A 23,086-nucleotide genomic window follows, 5' to 3' on the forward strand; every position below is an offset into this window, starting at 1 on the left:
CAACACTGTGAGGGAGGTAGAAGACAGAACAAAGAAGTGAACTCTCAATCAACATTTTAATATTTACAATGTAAAAGATGTTTATGACAAAAACAGGAGACCACACCGGTGCCACACTGTCAGTAAAGATAGGAATGTCATGATGGAATAGGATGAACTGTCTGGAAGGAAATCACAGAGAATTATATGCTGTAAATCATCAGGTATTATTAAATGTGCTACACAGTATGTGTACTGTTAGAAGTCTGTTAGGTAGTCTAATAATATTGATGTATAATAATCTCAGCTCAGCCTTGTGTGCCCCTTTAATACTGAAGTGCTGGCTGTCAACATTTTAAAAGCCAACAAGGCACTTTGAGGAACATAAAACAGACTCCAGAGCAGAGGGAATATTTCAGACACCTTTTCTTTATCCATTTAAAAATCATTAAAGTCTAGTTTATTTAGCACCAATAGACTAGAAGTGGTTTCATATGTTGGAGCCCTACTTCTTGTATTATTTCTTGTTGATTAAACAGTCTTAGGTCGAGATTCAATAACGATCACAGGATCTCGAACAATGCAATCGTGGTAAAAATAAACTGCAACGTCGGCTCAATTGGAAATTACGGATTGAATCCCGGGCTTAGCTTTCCTGTCTGGAGGTACAGACTAGCTACAGCTAAAAGATCTGAAAAGTTTTGACAACATCTTTGATAGTTGGGCTCTTTGGCCCAATGTCAATGATTATAGAGAATGGATTCTCAGGATTCCCATGGAAGAGCGTGTCGTTATGTCTATGTACAATATGTATGCATGTATGTACAGTACGTATGTGAGTATCTTGGGCCCCTGTAGACCGTTCTCAGCTCTCAAATAGTTTTTTGAAGGCGGAGCTGATCTCCTGGATCATGTCTGTGGTGGTGGTGGCTCGGCCATGTTTGTGAAAGGCCTGTCTGTTACACTGTCTGGTCAGAGAACAGGCCCCGAACGCTGCCACCACTGACGGGTTCACACTGAGGCAGAGATTGGAGAACACATTACAGTTACAGCAATGACAAATAAACTGTAAAATTAGGCCAACTAAGTAACAATGGCAGCCCCTTCTAATGTTCTCATAGAACTATATTCATTTTGGCCATGTCAGTGTATAAGCACATAATGTTAATGAATATGGTACCTTTTGGTCATGTCTGCTGAGGAGGTATATGCCCAGTGTGCCAGCACTCCCAGAGAGCCAGATAGGAGGTCTCCTTGTCCCCCACACCTACGCCCGCTGCCCTCCTGTCTGCACAAGATCACTGGACGCCACAGAGACACAGGACACAGTCAGAGCTTTACAGGAATATGTGTGAATGTAGCATTTAGTCTAAGTGTAGCTGTGCGTGTGTGCGTGACAGACACTAACCCTTGTTGCCGTCAGTGATAAGGTCTTCTTCCCCCTTGAGCACCACAGTCAGGTTGCCCATGGCAACACTGAGCTCCATGGCACTCCTCTGATGGTCACTGCTATCCAGAGGCTCATGGTGCTGAAAAAGACAGACAGACAGTAGGATAATGATAAACACACAACACACACACACACACACACAGAGCTGAACTGGCAGACTCACCATAGCCTCATACAACTGGGTGAATTCCATGTAGTTGGGAGTGAGGATGCCCTTCTGGTACCCTTGGATGACTGATGGTTGCTGAGCAACCAGCCACAGCCCGTCCTATTAGTGCAACACAATCACTGCACATCTTTATGAAGAAATCTAAATCTATTAACAAAGTGAAAATATGTTTTGTGTACAGTACTTACTGCATCAATAACTATAGGGATATCTCTTGCTTTGGACTTCTCAATTACTTCCTGAAGAGAAAAAAAGAGTCATGAAAACATTGCTAATATGTCAACTGTCAACTAAAATTGACTGTGTGTGTGTGTGTTCAGTGTCCCATGTGCCTTGGCGTTTTTCAGCAGCATTTCGTCTCTGCCCAGCCCTGGGCCCACCACCAGGCAGTGGAGTCTGGGGAGCCATTTCTCTATCTCCTCCACTGCATCAGGGCTGTCCCTATAGATAATATTAACACAGTTATCATCAACAAAGACATCCATTATATGCACACTGCTTACAAATAGGCTTCCACTCCTAGACAGAACTTACAGAACAGGATGAACTATGAGCTCCGGACTGTAGGATTTGATCACTGTCGCTGCAGTTTTAGTGCAGAATACGTGTGACAGGTCAGCCCCCTGGGAAGTGATACAGCAGAGGTTTTGTTGTCATATCAATGTCTCCACCAGAGTAAAAAATTACACAGGACCAAGAAAGCTACTTTGTGCTTACCACTTTCAATGCAGAGATAGCAGCAAAGTACGGAGCTCCTGTATACCTTACCATGACAAGAAAAATAATCAGAAAGAAGGATGGAACGAAAGAAGGATACAAGAAGAACATTTTAGAATATCTTTGGTACCTCACACAATATGGGTATACTCCAGAAAACCTTCATTTAGAAATCCAAGTTAAAGGTGGGGCTGGGTCACTTGGATAACTTACTCCTGACATCCCCCAATAATCCCAATCCGCCCATCTTGGCCTTTGTGCTTTTTAGACGTCAGCGGAGGGACTATATTCTTCACCAGCGGAAGGATATCATCCATTCCTCGGCGTGCTGCTGTCCCATGGGAGAAGGAACGCTCAAGGACTGAAAGAGGAGATAGAAGTATTCAGAGTTTACTTAAAACTTGTCACTTCCCTGCGCTAACTGCTTGTGTGTGCATTTAGTTCAGCCTAGATGTCTTTCTGGGTCTGTTTCAGCCTTATTCAGTTCTGTTTGACCTGCTTGTCGACAAGCAGTCTCACCAGAGCTGGCCATTGGTTAAACACAGGCCAACTGAGTAAGAGAAGCAAATACCTAAACCTGCGTTGGACTGTTGTTGACTGTGGTAGCTGGGCCACTCAGCCTGGGACTGGGGCGAGCGGACTTGGCGGTGACTCGACCGACCATGCCTCATTTGGCCGGAGGCGGACATGGGCACACCGGGCTGTATGGTGGACTCCATGGTATTCAGAGCAGGTGGCATTGCTGTGTTTGCGGTAGCTGTGGCAACAGGCTTCCTGGTGGCGATGCTGGAGAACATCTGTCCCAACACCTGGAGCATGTGGAGCTCGCGGGCATGTTTGGCTTCTCGCCGGCGGTCCTCGGCTTGCAGACGCTGCTCCTCCATCTGGTAGAAGCTCTGCTCAGCCTCGGCACTCTGCTCCAGGAGCCGCTTCGTCACACTGTCCAGGGCCAGGTCGGCGTGCCGCTTCTTGGGCCGTTTGGAGGATGGCCCACCAGCTGACTGGCTGCTGATCTGTCTGACTGTAGTGCCTGTTGAGGAGTGGATGGAGGTTTGAGAGCTGCCACTGTGGTAGTATCGGTATACTTGATATGGTTGATTTTGCATATACAGGCACTTTTTGGATGTTTTTGAAAATGAAACCTCTTGAAACAGTTTTTTAAAATCTATCTGAATATTTTCTTCACTCTATCTGGAAACAAGATCAAATAGTAGCTGAGACCAAACTATTTAAGAATATAAAGATTGTTTATAGGTTTCCACAAATACCTGAGGAAATGTCATTACCACCACATCATAAAATTGTCCATATATGCCTTGATGATACTCAGAAACATGCATTTACCACATCAACATCTTAATATCTTAAGAACAAGCATATAAAGGTTCACATATGGGAATCATCATCAATAGTAATTTAATACACATTTTCCTAAAAAAGATGTACCGTGATGGTAATGACAGTGTGGTGGAAATTACATTTCATATAAAACTGCTGAAAAATACCATTAAACATTTTGAATGTCACAGTTGTACATGTTTCATTTTATTGAAGATATAGAACACACCATTCAAAACCTCAAAAAACAAAAGGTTACATGCCTCAAGAACTTAAAGCATATTTTAGAACAATTGTTGGATTCAAAGCATTAGGCAGAAATACATCTACAAGGTTCTAAACACTAGTCGACATTAAACAAATTGTTGTTCACTGGCTGCAGTCTATTGATTGAGACTCATGAGACAGGTATGTGCTCACTCAAGATTATGCTCTCTATTACTTAACCAGAGAGCAAATTTCCTCCCAGACTGCGCCAGCAGGCATCATATGCCATTTTGTCACTGGATGAGGTTCAGGGACAAGCCCAAGCACATTCTCTGGTTGGTACCATACAATTTCCTCTCTCGTTGGCCAAAATAATCAGTTTGCTCTCACACGACTCATCGTCTTGACTAGAGCACTGCATCAACATCTTGTATAATACCAAGGTAAGGGTCTTCATGAGTTTTCACAACACACCACTTTCCAATCAGTCTCTCATGTATGTCTGCAATGGGCAGTTTTGCACTAGGAAATAGTTATGGTGCTGTGCAGGTTGAAGTGAAGATTGTGCTTTGACTGCCTCTGTTGAATTATCACGGTCTGTGGGCCAAAACAATCACAGATGTGGAGTTGAGCACCAACAACTTAGAACTCTCCATGTGATTTGTCCTGGAATGGCAGTGACGATCTGTAAACAACATAGAAGATTTCTTAAATTGATGAATATACAGGAAATCTCTAACACATTCTGTTAACAGCTTCAGTAAACACTTAAATTACTTGAAAATCTACAATTTGATCTACATTTCGTAATTACAAATCTATATATTTTTACATTATACATATTACCTGGTGTATTTTCATTGTTCCACGGATCGTCTCAATACGATCTGGAAGCAGGAGATCAATTTTCTCAATCTCTTGCTCTGTGACATTTGACTGCTCGTTGGAAAGTTCCTCGTAGAACCCTTCCATTCTGAAGGGCCTTTCCTCTTGCCACCATGGAATCAACTTCTCTTCACAGCTGGACCGATTTCAAACGCAGTACCTTTCCCATGTCCAGCCTACAAAAAATCCCATGTGATCTTCTGAAAGCCCAGTTGAAATGGAATTGTGAAATGAATTATTCTTGGATCTGTACTGTGTGGTTGGTCCATCACTTACAACATGGGAGACAGTGGCAGATGGATTCAACCCATGAAGGTGGGAGACAACTTTGGAGAGATGACTAATACATTGTCATTACCACCATATTGTCCTTACCATCACAGTTCATTATGTGGTGGGAATGACATTTTTACAGTATTTGGTCATAAATAGCAGGGATTCTAGCATGAAGTTGAACAGCAAGCATACAATGTATCCTAAATAATTATTTGATGAAATTATAGCCTATTTGGTAATGACGTACAATATCTCAAAACATATTTACCTTTATTTTCTGTCATTTCCTGGCATCAAACTCTGAATCTCCCCCCATGAGCTCCACTGTCTCTATTCATATCCATAATAACCAAATACACAAACTTTAAAAAAAAACAATAATGTAATTTGCTTGTCATGGTGGTAATAAGAGCGTCTGCTAAATGACTTAAATGTAAATGTAAATGTAATGACAATACTTAGAGACTACTGTAGTGTTTTTTTTTTTTTTTTAAGTAACAAATGGCTTATGCTCATCTAATATGTCAAATCAGCAAAAAAGAGACGTCCCCTTTTCAGGACCCTGTCTATCAAAGATAATTAATAAAAATCCTAATAACTTCACAGCTCTTCATTGTAAAGGGTTTAAACACTGTTTACCTTGCTTGTTCAATGAACCATAAACAATTAATGAACATACACCTGTGGAACGGTCGTTAAGACACTAACAGCTTAAGGTCACAGTTATGAAAACTTAGGACACTAAAGAGGCCTTTCTACTGACTCTGGAAAAACACCAAACGAAAGATGCCCAGGGTCCCTGCTCATCTGCGTGAACGTGCCTTATGCATGCTGCAGGGAGGCATGAGGACTGCAGATGTGGCCAGGGCAATAAATTGCAATAACCGTACTGTGAGACGCCGAAGACAGCACTACAGGGAGACAGCACGGACAGCTGATCGTCCTCGCAGTGGCAGACCACGTGTAACAACACCTGCACCAAATCGGTATATCTGACAGGTATCACCAGACAGGTATCACCAGACATCAACGACAACAACGTTGCCTATGGGCACAAACCCACCATCGCCGGACCAGACAGGACTGGCAAAAAAGTGATTTTGACTGACGAGTATTGGTTTTGTCTCACCAGGGGTGATGGTCGGATTCGCGTTTATCGTCTAAGGAACGACCGTTACACCGAGGTCTGTACTCTGGAGCGGGATTGATTTGGAGGTGGAGGGTCCGTCATGGTCTGGGGCGGTGTGTCACAGCATCATCGGCCTGAGCTTGTTGTCATTGCAGGCAATCTCAACGCAGGGAAGACCTCTCCTCCTCCCTCATGTGGTACCCCTCCTGCAGGCTCATCTTGACATGACCCTCCAGCATGACAATGCCACCAGCCATACTGCTCGTTCTGTGCGTGATTTCCTGCAAGACCGGAATGTCAGTGTTCTGCCATGGCCAGCGAAGAGCCCGGATCTCAATCCAATTGAGCATGTCTGGGACCTGTTGGATCGGAGGGTGAGGGCCAGGGCCATTCCTCCCCAGAAATGTCCGGGAACTTGCAGCTGCCTTGTTGGAAGAGTGAGGTAACATCTCACAGCAAGAACTGGCAAATCTGGTGCAGTCCATGAGGAGGAGATGCACTGCAGTACTTAATGTAGCTGGTGGCCACACACCAGACACTGACTGCTACTTTTGATTTTGACCCCCCCTTTGTTCAGGGACACATTATTCCATTTCTGTTAGTCACATGTCTGTGGAACTTGTTTAGTTTATGTCTCAGTTGTTGAATCTTGTTATGTTCATACAAATATTTACACATGTTAACTTTGCTGAAAATAAACGCAGTTGACAGTGAGAGGACGTTTCTTTTTTTGCTGAGTTTATATAGTTTCCATTTTACTCTTTTCTAATCAGGTGCATTAAATATTTTCTAATTATCAAGACTTCTGTAAGTGTAATACATAGCAGAATTGCAAAAGTCAGTATGAGACAGGGCAAAAACCATGCAAAAACTGTGAAATCCAGACATTAAATGCTTTAGGAAATCAAATGAAACATTGAAAGCTGAAAAATAAGTTACGGTTATTTTAGTCTCTACTTAATGGATGTGAAATAATAAATCTAAATTAACATTGTATCTTAAAAATCTAACCCTGTGACACAAAAAAGGCCTGTATTTGCAAAATAATCCATATAATAACAATGTAACGACATGCCATACTAATGGTACTTACTATTTCCCACTGTCACAGGGATGGGAGGGTATTCGAGCTTCACTTGGGTCTCTGGGTAGGAGCATTCCCCTGTGCTCTCCAAGTATGGGTCCTGTGGAGGGTCTGTGTCCACTTCCTCCTCGGTCTCATCCCCCACGGCCCCACTGTCTAACAACTCCTGGGGGTCAATCTGGGGACGGCTGCTTAGTATCCTCTCCATGGCATCATAGAACTTGCAGATTTTGTGGTATTGTCCATTGTTCCTCAGGTTGCCCTCCTTGGCCAGGATAAACTGCCTTTTCAGGCTTTTGATTCGCACCCTACACTGCTCTGGGGTTCTTTCGAACCCCATAATTCCCAAACTTCGGGCGACGTCGCGGTAGACATGACTGTTTCGGAAGTTTCCGCCCAACGCCGCCTGGATGTCCGGCTCCCCCCAGATATTCAGCAAGGTTCTGGTTTCGACATCCGACCACAGAAAGCCCCGTGTTGAATTGGCGAGCATAATTTACAGGTGCGAGAACAACTGATGCGTAATTTATCTTTTAAAGCATGCAGTACAGTCAGAACACCAAGAAATGTTAGCAAGTCAGCTGGTGAACAAGACTAACGTTAGCTAGCTAGCAGCAGGAACCTGTATCAAACCTCGACATTCAGAGCCTGACTAAGAAAGGCTATAACGTCCAGGTAACATTTTAACTCGACATGGATGGTGCACATTCAGCAGCCAGATGTTGTTTTTCAGACAATGCACTGTCATACAATGGAGATTTGTGTCTGCAAAACTGATTATGGGCCCCTACCATACACTCGAGTACCGCAAAACAAACGGTCCTTGATATCTGGGATCCTTGGGACGTCACTACCCCCCATTGAAGTTGAAATGCAAAATGGTTAAGTTAGGGTTTAAGGTAGGGACGTCCCAAGGATTCCGAATAGCACTGACCTAAAACAACCGTCAGGGACAGCATGTGTACTACATCACAGGGGTTAGCTCGCAGAGCTCCACTGGGTCCTAAAGGAAATAGTTCGCGTCAGGGATTGTGGTGTATAAAAAGTGACAGCGACGTAAAAAATGTTTTTAAGCAGTACAGTATTTGTTGTTTGTCACTCTACCTTCATATAGGTATATCTACCTTCATACAGCAATCGACAGTAGAACAGTAGAGGCAAAAGACAACCAAATATCCAAGTTCCATGTTTGCATGATTCGGTCATGCTCTTGCGAGCCTATTAGAGGCCGTAGGTAAAGCGTAATGAGGTGACGCGCACACACTAACAGTTCTTACTTACACACGAATTGTGAGTTACTGCTGAAAATAGAATAGATAGACGCTTCACTGGGATGAGAGGCGCTAAAAGATCCAAACAAAATCAGGAAGTGTGTTGAGAGGAGCATAGAGCTAGATAAAGGACTTATCTTTATATATGTGCCATTATAGGTATGACAGCGATCTCCATTTTGAAGTAGTTAATTTTCTTCTTCACGATTGGCTGATCCCTCCTGATGACCCGGTTGGACATGATTCCTACAGGGTTATCAGGAGGGATCAGCCAATAAAGTTTGACATTCCACCCAGTTGACTACATTAAAATGGTGGAAGTCCTCAATGGCACTTTTCATGCTAAAATGGCCTGAAGGCCACTAGAGGCCTCCAGAGCTATATAACATACAGTATAATATCAAATCGTATTAGTCACATGCGCCGAATACAACAGGTGTAGACCTTACAGTGAAATGCTTACTTATGAGCCCCTAACCGACAGCGCAGTTAAAAAAAAATACTGTTAGGAATAAGAGATCAAATGTAACAAGTAATTAAAGAGCAGCAGTAAAAAAAAAAGATATATACAGGGGGGTGCCGGTACAGAGTCAATGTGCGGGGGCACTGTCGTTGAGGTAGTATGTACATGTAGGTAGAGATAATTTAAGTTTCTATGCATAGATAACAATGTAGAGTGGTAGTGGTGTGGAGAGGGGAGCGGGGACAAGGTGAATAGTCTGGGTAGCCATTTGACTAGATGTTCAGGAGTCTTATGGCTTGGGGGTAGAAGCTGTTTAGAAGCATCTTGGACCTAGACTTGGCGCTCCGGTACCACTTGCCGTGCGATAGCAGAGAGAACAGTCTATGACTAGGGTGGCTGGAGTCTTTGACAATTTTTAGGGCCTTCCTCTTTACCGACTGGTATAGAGGTCCTGGATGGCAGGAAGCTTGGCCCCAGCCATACAGTCTACCCTCAGTAGTGCCTTGCGGTCGGAGGCCGAGCAGTTGACATACCAGGCAGTGATGCAACCAGTCAGGATGCTCTCGATGGTGCAGCTGTAGAACCTTTTGAGGATCTGGGGTCCCATGCCAAATCTTTTCAGTCTCCTGAGAGGGAATATACAGTACCAGTCAAAAGTTTGGACACACCAACTGATTCCAGGGGTTTTCTTTATTTTTACTATTTTCTACATTGCAGAATAATAGTGAAGATATCAAAACTATGAAATAACACATGGAATCAAAAAAGTGTTATAAACAAATCAAAATATATTTTAGATTTGAGATTCATCAAAGTAGCCACCCTTTGCCTTGATGACAGCTTTTGGCTTTTGACACTCTTGGCATTGTCTCAACCAGATTCATGAGGTAGTCACCTGGAATGCATTTCAATTAACAGGCGTGCCTTGTTAAAAGTTAATTTGTGTAACTTCTTAATGCATTTGAGCCAATCAGTTGTGTTGTGACAAGGTAGTGGTGGTATACAGAAGATAGCCCTATTTGGTAAAAGACCAAGTACATATAGCAAGAACAGCTCAAATAAGCAAAGAGAAACTACAGTCCATGATTACTTTAAGACATGAAGGTCTGTCATTGCGGAACATTTCAAGAACTTTTAACGTTTCTTCAAGTGCAGTCGCCAAAACTGTCTCCATGATGAAACTGGCTCTCATGAGCACCACCACAGGAAAGGAAGACCCAGAGTTACTTCTGCTGAAGAGAATAAGTTCATTAGAGTTAATTGCACCTCGGATTGCAGCCCAAATAAATCCTTCACGGAGTTCAAGTAACAGACACATTTCAACATCAACTGTTCAGAGGAGACTGTGTGAATCAGGCCTTCATAGTCAAATTGCTGCAAAGAAACCACTACTAAAGGACAACAATAATAAGAAGAGACTTGCTTGGGCCAAGAAACACGAGCATTAGACATTAGACCGGTGGAAATCTGTCCTTTGGTCTGATGAGTCCAAATGTGAGATTTTTGATCTCTGCATGTGTGGTTCTCACGTGAAGAATGGAGGAGGAGGTGTGTTGGTGTGGGGATGCTTTGCTGGTGACACTGTCTTTGAATTATTTAGAATTCAAGGCACACTTAACCAGCATGGCTACCACAGCATTCTGTAACGATACGCATTCTCATCTGGTTTGCGCTTAGTGGGACTTTAATTTGTTTTTCAACAGGACAATGACCAAACTCATCTCCAGGCTGTGTAAGGGCTATTTGACGACCAAGAAGGAGAGTGATTGAGTGCTGCATCAGAAGACATGGCCCCCACAATCACCCGACCTTAACCCAATTGGGATGGTTTGGGACGAGTTGGACCGCAGAGTGAAGGAAAAGTAGCCAACAAGTGCTTAGCATATGTGGGAACTCCTTCAAAGACTGTTGGAAAAACATTCCTCATGAAGCTGGTTGAGAGAATTCCAAGAGTGTGTAAAGCTGTCATCAAGGCAAAGGGTGGCTACTTTGAAGAATTTGTTTAACACTTCTTTTTGGTTACTACATGATTCCATATGTGTTATTTCATAGTTTTGATGTCTTCACCATTATTCTACAATGTAGAAAATAGTTAAAGAAAGAAAAACCGTTGAATGTGTAGGTGTGTCCACACTTTTGACTGGTACTGTATTTACCTATTTATGTGTGCATTTATTTATCCATTTAATTCTGATCAAGTCAGCTTTGGTCCTCCATGCTTAAAAGAAACTCCAACGAAAAAGCATCATATGATGCAAAATGAATCATACTGGGATGATTTCTGTATTTTGAAAGTTACATATCAATGGACAAATGAAACAAATACCAAAATATAGTTTTTCGGTGGAGTTTCCCTTTAAGTTCTCCTAACCTGCTATGAAAAGTAAAATCTGATGTTAATTTGACTAAATCTGGATCCCTTCTATCCATGACCCTATCCATGACCCTCCGTAACCTGATTCTCTTAACCTGGTACGTTAATTCTCATCACCTGCTGCGTAAATTCTCCTAATCTTCTATGTAAAAATTTAATCTGACATCAATTTGACAGAAGCTGGATCCCTTCTAGCCATGACCCTTCAAGCTTTTAAATCAACGTCCGGTTTCATCACAATTGTTGAAGTTCACTTTCAACAAGTGGACGAGAGAGAGGGAAGAGCTGTGGTCGTCTAACTTGACTTGTTTGTTATATCGAGATGTTGATTGTTTAATCGCTTGAATTATATCGAACACCCAGGACGATTTCGGTGGGTTTTATCGGTTGATGTCAAAATGACAACGTGCACTTTATCTGTAAACTAGTGCTTTTAAATGAAAGTAAAGTACAGCATTGAGTGTGTCTCTGCTAGACCGCTGAGGAGGATTGCCAAGCGGCGCGGGTCAAGAACCATGCCCGAACTTTCCAAGATGAGGAAGCCCGACGTCAAAGTTGTCATTCTGGGCGACATGAACGTTGGGAAGACCTCGCTGCTTCACAGGTACACGGAGAAGAAATTTAAAGACACCATCAGCACCGTCGGAGGGGCGTTTTTCCTCAAACAATGGGGACCCTACAATATCTCCATTTGGGACACTGCTGGTAAGGTGTTCAATATTGACTTTTTTTACGTTTAGTAAGTCTTAGACTTTAGTTTCCTCAATGTTTGATCTCCACCGCCTGTTTTAAAGAACCTCTACACGTTTAAAAATCAGTGTAGCCTGACATTATTTAATATAATTAGGCAAGTCAGTTAAGAACACATTCTTATTTACAATGACTGCTATCCCAGCCAAACACGTACGACGCTGGGCCAATTGTTTGCCGCCCTATGGGACTCCCAATCACGGCCGGTTGTGATACAGCCTGGAATCGAACTAGGGTCTGTAGTGACTCCTCTCTACCACTGAGATGCAGTGTCTTAGAGCGCTGTGCCACTTGGGAGCCCCGTAGGCTCTTTACAATGGTCAGCTCTGTTGTTGATTTCCAGTGTTGACTTGTGGAGAGCATGTGACTACACCACCTAAGGGTTGTTTGGCCTGCACAGCTCCTTTCATGACTGAGTGTTAGATTAGTGATCTGGTTTACCAGTTTAAATAAACTACTGAACAAGAATCACAATGTCAGACAAGTCGATGCCTACTACGTTTTGACTAGATCATATTGTGCAGAGTCAATAAAATTGCCTTGAAATCATGGCTAATTCATTCATTCCCCAAAACCCATATCATGTTGTAGTTGGCAATGTGGATGAGGTTATAGCACATGATTTTATATAGTACTAAAACGTTATGATGCTCAGGGACAGTAACATTACATTTTATATTGCTACATTCATGAAAGGTTAGGCTATATATATCATTCAAGATCTGGTGTTAGGCATTGGGCTGGGGGTTGCCAGAAGATCCCCCACGACGCCAGGTCAGCGGAATCAATCACCACCTTCCGGAGACACCTGAAACCCCACCTCTTTAAGGAATACCTAGGATAGGATAAAGTAATCCTTCTAACCCCCCCCCCCCCCCCTTAGAGTTAGATGCACTATTGTAAAGTGGTTGTTCCACTGGACATCATAAGGTGAATGCACCAACTTGTAAGTCGCTCTGGATAAGAGCGTCTGCTAAATGACGTAAATGTAAATGTAAGATACCGACCCTACCATTACGCTTGTTTACACTGAGCTACACTAGGGTCAGATGGCAGTCATGGTTACATTAAGACACTGTGGTGCCAGAGCGAGATATGGGTTGGAAAACCTACCTCAATGCAGCGACGGGATATGCCACTGTACTCCATGTTAGTTATCCGTACTGATGCATAGAGAAGATTTGAACTACTGTTTGTTTTAAAGGAGAACTGCCCTTTTCGTCATCATGCTACAAGACATGACCAAAAGTATGTGGACACCTGCTCGTCAAACATCTCAATCCAAAATCATTGACATTAATATGGAGTTTGTTCCCCCCTAGGCTTTCCACTAGATGTTGGAACATTTTTATGGGTACTTGCTTCTATTCAGCCACAACAGCATTAGTAAGGTTGGGCACTGATGTTGGGCGATTAGACATGGCTCGCAGTCGGCGTTCCAATTCATCCCGATGGGGTTGAGGTCAGGGCTCTGTGCAGGTCAGTCAAGTTCTTCTACACCGATCTCATCAAACCATTTCTGTATCGGTCTTGCTTTGTGCAAAGGGGGAATTGTCATGCTGAAACAGGAAAGTACTTTCCCCAAACTGTTGCCACAAAGTTGGAAGCACAGAATCGTCTAGGTCATTGTATGCTGTAGTGTCAAGATTTCCCTTCTGGAACTAAGGGGCCTAGCCTGAACCATGTAAAATAGCCCCAGACCATTATTCCTCCTCCACCAAACATTACAGTTGACACTGCATTCAGGCAGGTAGCTTACTCCTGGCATCTGCCAAACCCAGATTCGTCTGTCGGACTGCCAGATGGTGAAGTGGGATTCATCACTCCAGAGAACGTGTTTCCACTGCTCCAGAGTCCAATGGCGGCACGCTTTACACCACTCCAGCCGACAATTGGCTTTGCGCATGGTGATCTTAGGCTTGTGTGTGGCTGCTTGGCCATGGAAACCCATTTCATGAAGCTCCTGACAAACAGTTATTGTGCTGACGTTGCTTCGAGGCACTTTGGAACTCGGTAGTGAGTGTTGAAACCGAGGACAGATGATTTTTAGGCTCTACACGCATCAGCACTCTGTGGTCCTGTTCTGTGAGCTTGTGTGGCCTACCACTTCGCGGCTGAGCCGTTGTTGCTCCTGAATGTTTCCACTTCACAATAACAGCAATTACAGTTGCCCGGGGCAGCTCTAGCAGGGCAACGATCTGACTTGTTGGGAAGGTGACATCCTATGACTGTGCCACGTTGAAAGTCTGAGCTCTTCAGTAAGGCAATTCTACTGTGAAATGTTTGTCTATGGAGATTGCATGGCTTTGTGCTCGATCTTATACACCTGTCAGCAAAAGGTGTGCCTGAAATGGCCGACTCAACTAATTTGAAGGGGTGTCCCTACTTTTGTGTGTGTATACATAGAGTAGCTAGCAGTAGCCACCGCAGCCATTTTGGAATAGTCAGTGTCAGCCAATCAGCTCCTTTTTGTTGTTGAACGTGATGTGTCATTTCCTAATGGCTGATATGCCTACTACTGCCTCGCATGAGGACAAAAAGGCAGTTTTCATGGAAAACTGGAACTATTTTAATCTACTCGATAGAGCAGTGTGGATAAAGGTCAAATTTGTAGTACAGTGGCATATCCCATCATTGCATCCACGGTGTCTTAATGTAGGTTAACCATGTTTACCTTCCGACCTCAGTGTAAACAAGCGTAATGGTAGGGTCGGCATCTTCTGGAAAGGCTGGGGGCATTACCCAACAGCCAACACTGTTGAATTTGAATGATTTTTACCAAATGTACAAAATCAAGGACCAGTTGATTATAAAGAGACAAAATGCAACAAATCAAGTCAACATTTTGTAATGATGACAATCGGTTTATTCCTGTGTTACCCAATCATAGACTGCCATCTCAGGGTTACCCAATCACAGTTGCACAAGTCTAGAGGTGGTGCACGTAATGCATTATGCAATCGTGACTTAATTACGATATTGAATTCACCAGAGTTTCATTGAATGAGGTTTTGGTTGTTTAGACCTGAAATTTTTCAGAAAGACACAGGCCTGAACTCTACATTCAGTGTTTTTGAAAGCCCCCAGGCTCTCATCATAGGTTGTAACCTGGAAAAAATGACAGGAATTGGTTTGGTCATCTGTATCAAATTGGCACTTTCTGATATTCTATAGTAACCGGTTAGATATGACGTCCAGATATATGACCTACATTTTGACCATCCTGGGTCCATATTTACCAAGAGTCAGTGAACTTCTATTTAGCGATTTCCTTACGAACTCTAGACAAAAATAGACCATGATTTGGGAGAATTTATAGAAAAGTAATCCTTAGAATGGTCCTTTTTGTAGGAAGGATTCTTGACTTATATTTGACATTTATATCTAAATCTATAATTGAGAAATTATTTGGCAAATTTATAACATTTTGGGCTTACCCAAGCCTCCTTTAAGACTCCGTAGTGTTTCATCTGTAAGTGCCACAAAGCCTGAATTGGTGTCATATGACGCTTTACCGCTTGCTCTGTAATATGAGTAGTATTTTGATTTAAGTAATATTTGATTTTGCATTAATTTATGAATATTGAGAACAGTTTTGATTCTGCAAAAGTTTCATGATACTGTTGAACATAATATACTCTATGGGCATATCAATGTTCCGAAGTGGGATCTCTGCTACTTTTTGAAGTTATGGCCCATTTTATACAGAGAAATTGTCACAGTAGGCAATGTAACCAATCACAGGCCTCTTTTTACTTGTATCAATGCACATTCTGCAAATCACCAGCAGAGGTTGACCATTTTGAATCCATTTTCACTTTGTAATTCTTACGAATTTTGATAATAACTCTAAAAGTAGACTTGTGCACTTATCATTCACGGCAGATAAAAGAAAGGTGACTTGGTCATATGAGACTACAATGGGATATAATGACTATTAGCAACATGATTTTGGTCAACTTACCGCAAGAAACTGGTGACAAAATGCTCAAATGAGTGTGTTTAATTTACTTTCACAGCATTGTCGTATGGGGTTTAGGCCTAACTCCAGTCAAGTGACTGTCTGTGATGTTGGTTTAGAAAGGTAGAAAAACCACTTAGGCACATAAACACTATTTTCCGTCCCTGCTCCATATCCCCATGACCTCTCTGCAGGATGCTGTTGTCTTTAGTCACTCACTGGGTTAGGGTTACAGTAAAGGGCTTCGCTTTCTGACTCAGTCACAGTGCTATGTCCACATGAGGTTAAAATAGGAAGTTGATCTAGTTATATGATTGTGCAATTAAGGCATAAACTGTTTGGGAGTGGATGATTGACAGAAAATAGTAGGGCTCAGATGTTGTAACTTCACCCAAATCCTCAAATCTCTGCCCACGTAGGGTGTTCAACCATAAAATGCTTATTTCATTCAATGTTTATGGAGATATGTTCATGCAATAGAGAATTGCATCAGAAATACAATAGTGTTTGGACTATCATCTATCTCGCAAACAATTTCAAAGTTTTTGCTGAGTTAGTTCATTTAAGGAAATTGGTCAATTGAAATAAGCTCATTAGGCCCTAATCTATCGATTTCACATGACTGGGCAGGGGTGTACTGGGCAGCCAGGCCCACCCACTGGGGAGCCAGGCCCAGTTTCCCCTCAAAAGGGCTTTATTACAGACAGAAATACTACTCCCAAATTCTCTAAAACAACAGATGGATAATCTTGACAATGGAGAAATGCTCACTAACAGGGACGTAAACAAATTTGAGCATAACGTTTTTGCTAATGGAACTTTTTTGAGATCTTTTTTTTTTCAGTTCATGAAACATGCGACCCACACTACATGTTGCATTTATTTTTGTTCAGTATAGTTCAAACGATACTGAAGTTTTACTCAAAATGTAGCATGGTTATAGTGAATATAGAATGTTGTTATGGTCACAAAGTGGTCGCTGCTTAATCGAACTGTCACGGCTCCATGGTCAGAAAGTCAACTGGCAAGCTAGCTAGTGGCTGCAGGTTTGTGTGTGATAATGTGCTATTTCTAAATAAAATCTGTGGAAAACAAAATAGAGTAAAACCGATATGGCTGTAAAACGCTGCTAGATAGCCAACTCGACTTTATCCGTTGTAGCCAAGCTAGCTGGCTTGACACTCAGTAATGTTAATTTACCATGCTTTTCGGGCCAACTGGACATTCCTCTCGCCCATCCCGGTCGACTCCTTCTTGCCTACTCCTTGTCTTCTTCTTGGTTCAAAACTAGATGGCTGTAGTCAAGTGACTTATTGTCAAAAGCAAACCACTTGTAACACAGCCACCTGGTGAAGGCAGTCAAGGGCTTAGTGTTCCAAAACTGATCTTCATTGTAAAGGGTTTAAACACTGTTTACCATGCTTGTTCAATGAACCATAAACAATTAATGAACATACACATGTGGAATGGTCCTAAAGACACTAACAGCTTACAGATGGTAGGCAATTAAGGTCACAGTTATGAAAACTTAGCACACTAAAGAGGCCTTTCTACAGTACAGGATGGCAACAACTGCCCGAGTTACACCAGGAATGCATAATTCCTCCAGTGCCCAGACTGTCCACAATCATCTGAGAGAGGCTGGACTGAGGGCTTGTAGGCCTGTTGTAAGGCAGGTCCTCATCAGACATCACCGGCAACAACATCGCCTATGGACACAAACCCACCATTGCTGGACCAGACCTGACTGGCAAAAAGTGCTCTTCACTGATGAGTCTCGGTTTTGTCTCACCAGGGGTGATGGTCGGATTCGCGTTTATCATCAAAGGAATGAGCATTACACCGAGGCCTGTACTCTGGAGCGGGATCGATTTGGAGGGTCTGTCATGGTCTGTGGCGGTGTGTCACAGCATCATCGGAATGAGCTTGTCATTGCAGGCAATCTCAATGCTGTGCGTTACAGGGAAGACATTCTCCTCCCTCATGTGGTACCCTTCCTGCAGGCTCATCCTGACATGACCCTCCAGCATGACAATGCCACCAGCCATACTGCTCGTTCTGTACATGATTTCCTGCAAGACAGGAATGTCAGTGTTCTACCAAGGCCAGCGAAGAGCCTGGATCTCAATCCCATTGAGCATGCCTGGGACCTGTTGGATCGGATGGTGATGGCCAGGGCCACCCCCCCCCCCCCCCCCAGAAATGTCTGGGAACTTGCAGGTGCCTTGGTGGAAGAGTGGGTTAACATCTCACAGCAAGAACTGGCAAATCTGGTGCAGTACATGAGGCGATGCACTGCAGTACTTAATGCAGCTGGTGGCCACCCCTGAACTCAATGTTACTTTTGATTTTGACCCCACCCCTTTGTTCAGGGACACAGGGAACTTGTTCAGTTTGTCAGTTATTGAATCTTGTAATGTTCATACAAATATTTACACATGTTAAGTTTGCTGAAAATAAACACAGTTGACAGTGTGAGGACGTTTCTTTTTGTGTGTATATATACACACAAAAATTAATCGGTTGACCTCTAATATATCGGTCGACCTCTAAAATATTCATATATATATATATATGAATGAGGTCGACCGATTTTAATCGGAATGGCCGATTTTTAATTAGGGCCGATTTCAAGTTTTCATAACAATCGGTAATTGTGGACTCCGATTTTGCAGATTTTTATTTATTTTATATATATATATACTGCTCAAAAAAATAAAGGGAACACTTAAACAACACAATGTAACTCCAAGTCAATCACACTTCTGTGAAATCAAACTGTCCACTTAGGAAGCAACACTGATTGACAATACATTTCACATGCTGTTGTGCAAATGGAATAGACAACAGGTGGAAATTATAGGCAATTAGCAAGACACCCCCAATAAAGGAGTAGTTCTGCAGGTGGTGACCACAGACCACTTCTCAGTTCCTATGCTTCCTGGCTGATGTTTTGGTCACTTTTGAATGCTGGCGGTGCTTTCACTCTAGTGGTAGCATGAGACGGAGTCTACAACCCACACAAGTGGCTCAGGTAGTGCAGCTCATCCAGGATGGCACATCAATGCGAGCTGTGGCAAGAAGGTTTGCTGTGTATGTCAGCGTAGTGTCCAGAGCATGGAGGCGCTACCAGGAGACATGCCAGTACATCAGGAGACGTGGAGGAGGCCGTAGGAGGGCAACAACCCAGCAGCAGGACCGCTACCTACGCCTTTGTGCAAGGAGGAGCACTGCTAGAGCCCTGCAAAATGACCTCCAGCAGGCCACAAATGTGCATGTGTCTGCTCAAACGGTCAGAAAGCGACTCCATGAGGGTGGTATGAGGGCCCGTATCGGCTTTTTTGGTCCTCCAATAATCGGTATCGGCCACACACAAACTAAGACTGAATTTCAATATCTACTCTCCCTGACATTTGTTTCAGTTTTCATTGTGAATTTCTTGTGTATCAAGTTGATTTTGATTGGTCCAAAGTGTGGAAATACCTCAATGTTACCAACGCTGAAATATGAGGAGACACAACCAAGAGCTGTGTAGTCTAAACTAGTAATGATCACAACAAACTAATGCCCTTATTTAATCAACACTTTTGTACAGTCTAATGATTAATTGTATGTGATTCATAATATAGGCTAAGAAATAGATTCAGACATTAATTTAGTAGCATGCTCTTGAATTTACCTGCATTTCACTACATTCTAGAGCGGTGTGTGAATTCCGTACAGCATGGTATACCCAGACTGGTGAAACAGCTTTGATTCTGCAATCATTGAAAACAATGAATGAATGTCAGCCAAGTCTATGATATCACAAACCAAACAAATGAAAGGGTGGCATCACAAGATTGGTTCCTTCTGTGTACCCAATGGGTGTTCCTACTGTGACTTTTTTTTTTTTTACAGCGGACTCATGTTATAACGCTTGGGGAGGGTTAGCTTTTTAGTATAGCCAACAGTACAAATGTAAAAACGAACGCATACTCCCAAACACCTACTACTCACACGTACACTTGTCCACACATTCAGTCTCACTTCAACCAAAGGATGTGGTTGCCTAAACATGAGACTGTTACCATGGTTACTCCATGGATATCAGTCTGAAAGAAGTCGCTGTAGAGGGCTCCATAGTCTCTACAAGGCAGAATGTTTAATACAATTATATTTACACTTGTAGTAACTTGACAAGGAATGCCCACACGCATTTCTATATTACTTTCCTTTATTTTCAACCTAAGAAATAAAAGGTGTACAAATGCAGCAAAGCGATACAGCCCAATCAACGTGTGATAGTCGCCTTGTACAGATACGACTCTGGGTGATGACCTCATCAAAGGGAAAAGGCCACGGTCAATGCCAATAACCATGCACACATGAATAGCAATCATACTATACTGCAGGTAAGTACAATACATATTCAATGTAATTATTTATATAGTGTCCACACCAACATTTTACCTGTACATGCTGTTGGGCCTTTTGACGGTAGGAGGTGGAGCTGGCGTATCCACAGGAAAGTGTTTACCTAACTTTTTGCTGTGCCGGTAGGTTCTGTCGCTTGTCTTTTCTACCTGTTGACTCAGTGCATCACATGCACTATGTAAACAATACCTGAATGTAACCGCATTCTGGCTAGTAGAGGTCATGAGAGGAAACTTGAGAGGAAACTTTCCTGACCCAAACACTCATTTCTGCCTGACGTAGAATTCTATGCCATTCAACATCACTTCTTCAGGTGGCAGTAGCCTCAGTGGGCTCGTAAACAACTGGACGTTACGGTTTTCAGGATTGGTTGAGCAGTGCTGAAGAGAATATGCTCCGCCGCCTATTATCATTTTTTTGTTATCAAGACCAGAATGTGGGGGATCTAGTTTCAGGCATTTCTTTCAAGCTACGTTAGGTTATAGTAGTATTTATAATAAACCGACAATTACAATCCTGGAAATTTACACCTTTACATAGTTCAACTTCCTGTAGAAGTTACACAGCCAGTTGCCGGCGGCTGCTCAGTCACATGACAGGGAGGTGACTGTGTAGCGGGTCATGGTGACGGCATATGATTCAACCGCCCACTCACCCATAACCTACTCACTGGACCTAATATAACCCTGCAGTGTTGACTCATGCTGTACAGACACACCAAGGGGGGGAGGGGTGTGGTTTAGTGTGTCCATGATCAGCACTTGTCATCCTGACAGGCCCTCCTCCCAGCAGATGTATCGTCTTTTACCCTGCTTCATACTGTCTGTTTCTGGGCAGAATAGGACCCTAGCCCCACTGCCCCGCACTGACTTTTTACCCTGGAGAAAGTTCTTTCAAACAACAATCTTCCCCTCCCCTAACTCGGTTGATCCTAGGGATATGTCTGTCAGCATACTCGATTTCAGCTCAGTTGGCTCTCCTTATTTGGTGGGTTTTTATGTCAGGCAGGCTACTCCTGGATACTCAGGCCTAAGGTTTAATTACTGTACATACTGTATCTTACAACCTGTGAAACATTTAATTTGGACCTTGTTCAAAGGTTCCCTGGATTTTTGCACATATTTTGGCTGTGACCGTGGAGTGTTCAGAACAAAGTCTCCAAGATAAAATCGCTTTACTTAAACAAACACACACTGAAGAGCTCTTGCATATTTCTACAATGGTTGCTTTTGTTTTTCAGCTATTCTCTCTCTCGCTCTCTCTTGGCTACCTGTAGTTTGGAAGCCCATTATATTAAGCTTGTGAATTTGTCTGTGGTCGTTTTTGCCTTTTACTTGACATTCATTGGTCTATATAAGAACACAATCATGAATATATTTTGACTCTTGTGTATGCAACTACTCTCCTATGTGCTTAACGTGTTCTGATCATTCTTTCCGGTGTGTCCCCCAGGTCGGGAGCAGTTCCACGGGCTGGGCTCCATGTACTGCCGGGGTGCTGCTGCTGTCATCCTCACCTACGATGTGACCAACTGGCAGAGTCTGGCTGAGCTGGAGGAGCGCTTCCTGTCCCTCACTGACACTGCCAATCATGACTGCATCTACGCCATCGTGGGCAACAAGGCCGACCTCACAGACCTCCAGGCACAGCTGGGAGCCACCCAAGACGGCCTGACCGAGGACCAGAGAGAGGAGGACGGGGAGAGGCCCAGGGTGCCTTCTGCCTGCCCCACCCCTCCAGCCTCTCCCGTCTCCCTGTCAGGGGTGTCGGTCAACAAGCAGGTGAGCCGGGAGGATGCAGTGGCGTTGTATGGGAGGATCCTGAGATACAAGGGTATGGAGGAGACGAACAGCCTGCCTGCTGAGAAGATGTGCTTTGAGACCAGTGCCAAGACTGGCTATAACGTGGACCCTCTGTTTGAGGCTCTGTTTGACATGGTGCTGCCCTCCATCATCAGGAAGAGGACTGAGAGAGAGGGATCACCCACCGTGGACCTGGATGAGTGCAGCGGGGCAGGGAAACGGCCCAGGGCCGCCTGCTGCTAGGGACTACCGAGTTTTAGACTGTTCGTAAAGAGGAGTTTTCATGCCATCTCCATGTTGCTCTCCCAAGAGATTCTAAGATTTGTCAGCGTTGACCGATTTGATACACATACTTTCAATCATTATTCTTCCAATGAGATGCCGAGGATTGTTATGGAGTAAGGAGTTCTTGGATTTCTGAGGCTCTGATGTGCATGTAATTGACTTCTGGCCAAAATGGTGTGTAGTTTGTAAATGGACTGTTTAGAAATCAATCACAGATTATTATTTTCTTGAATGAGAATGTCACATGCCTTTTTTGTTCAACAGCATGAATTGTTTGACTACCAGGGTGGGCACACTGAATTGTGAAATTAATCTTATTGTAAGGATGTTTTTAAATGTTTGTTTAACAATCAGCTTTGTTTGCATTGGTACGTTCTGTTACATGTTTTATTTTATTACATCCTTTTTTACATTTCATCTGCACCTAATCTACACTGGACAATGTGCATTATATGTAAGACACATTTTAAACGTGCTTGATATTTTCAAAGATGATACCATAATAAAGATTCTCATTTTGAAATCGTGAT

At 43.1% G+C, this 23,086-nt stretch overlaps 2 protein-coding genes across 2 annotated transcripts; one reads left to right on the forward strand and one right to left on the reverse strand.

The window, feature by feature from the left end:
* Positions 1–37: 37 nt before the first annotated feature.
* LOC139546420 (ATP-dependent (S)-NAD(P)H-hydrate dehydratase-like) lies at positions 38–8,690 on the reverse strand. The gene is made up of 11 exons (XM_071354788.1): positions 7,244–8,690; positions 2,887–3,345; positions 2,529–2,676; positions 2,316–2,361; positions 2,133–2,221; positions 1,931–2,039; positions 1,787–1,837; positions 1,593–1,697; positions 1,388–1,508; positions 1,160–1,280; positions 38–995 (listed from the first exon to the last, which is right to left on the reverse strand). Exons 1-11 carry the CDS (start codon positions 7,725–7,727, stop codon positions 845–847), a joined length of 1,884 nt encoding a protein of 627 aa, XP_071210889.1. The 5' UTR covers positions 7,728–8,690; the 3' UTR covers positions 38–844.
* Positions 8,691–11,507: 2,817 nt separating this feature from the next.
* On the forward strand, positions 11,508–23,079 carry LOC139546422 (ras-related protein Rab-20-like). Its single transcript, XM_071354792.1, has 2 exons — positions 11,508–12,047; positions 21,922–23,079. Exons 1-2 carry the CDS (start codon positions 11,780–11,782, stop codon positions 22,512–22,514), a joined length of 861 nt encoding a protein of 286 aa, XP_071210893.1. The 5' UTR covers positions 11,508–11,779; the 3' UTR covers positions 22,515–23,079.
* Positions 23,080–23,086: the final 7 nt, after the last annotated feature.

Source organism: Salvelinus alpinus, chromosome 20 (genome assembly GCF_045679555.1).
Source record: "Salvelinus alpinus chromosome 20, SLU_Salpinus.1, whole genome shotgun sequence".
Lineage (NCBI taxonomy): Eukaryota > Metazoa > Chordata > Actinopteri > Salmoniformes > Salmonidae > Salvelinus > Salvelinus alpinus.

Excerpts from the sequence above, each read along its gene's own strand:
- LOC139546420 (XM_071354788.1), bottom strand. The coding sequence starts at position 7,727 with ATGCTCGCCAATTCAACACGGGGCTTTCTGTGGTCGGATGTCGAAACC. Across the intron at positions 1,838-1,930 it reads TGCTGCTGAAAAACGCCAAG|GAAGTAATTGAGAAGTCCAA; the intron begins GCACATGGGACA and ends TTTTCTCTTCAG. Across the intron at positions 1,281-1,387 it reads TATCACTGACGGCAACAAGG|TGATCTTGTGCAGACAGGAG; the intron begins GTTAGTGTCTGT and ends TGTGGCGTCCAG.
- LOC139546422 (XM_071354792.1), top strand. The coding sequence starts at position 11,780 with ATGAAAGTAAAGTACAGCATTGAGTGTGTCTCTGCTAGACCGCTGAGG. Across the intron at positions 12,048-21,921 it reads CTCCATTTGGGACACTGCTG|GTCGGGAGCAGTTCCACGGG; the intron begins GTAAGGTGTTCA and ends TGTGTCCCCCAG.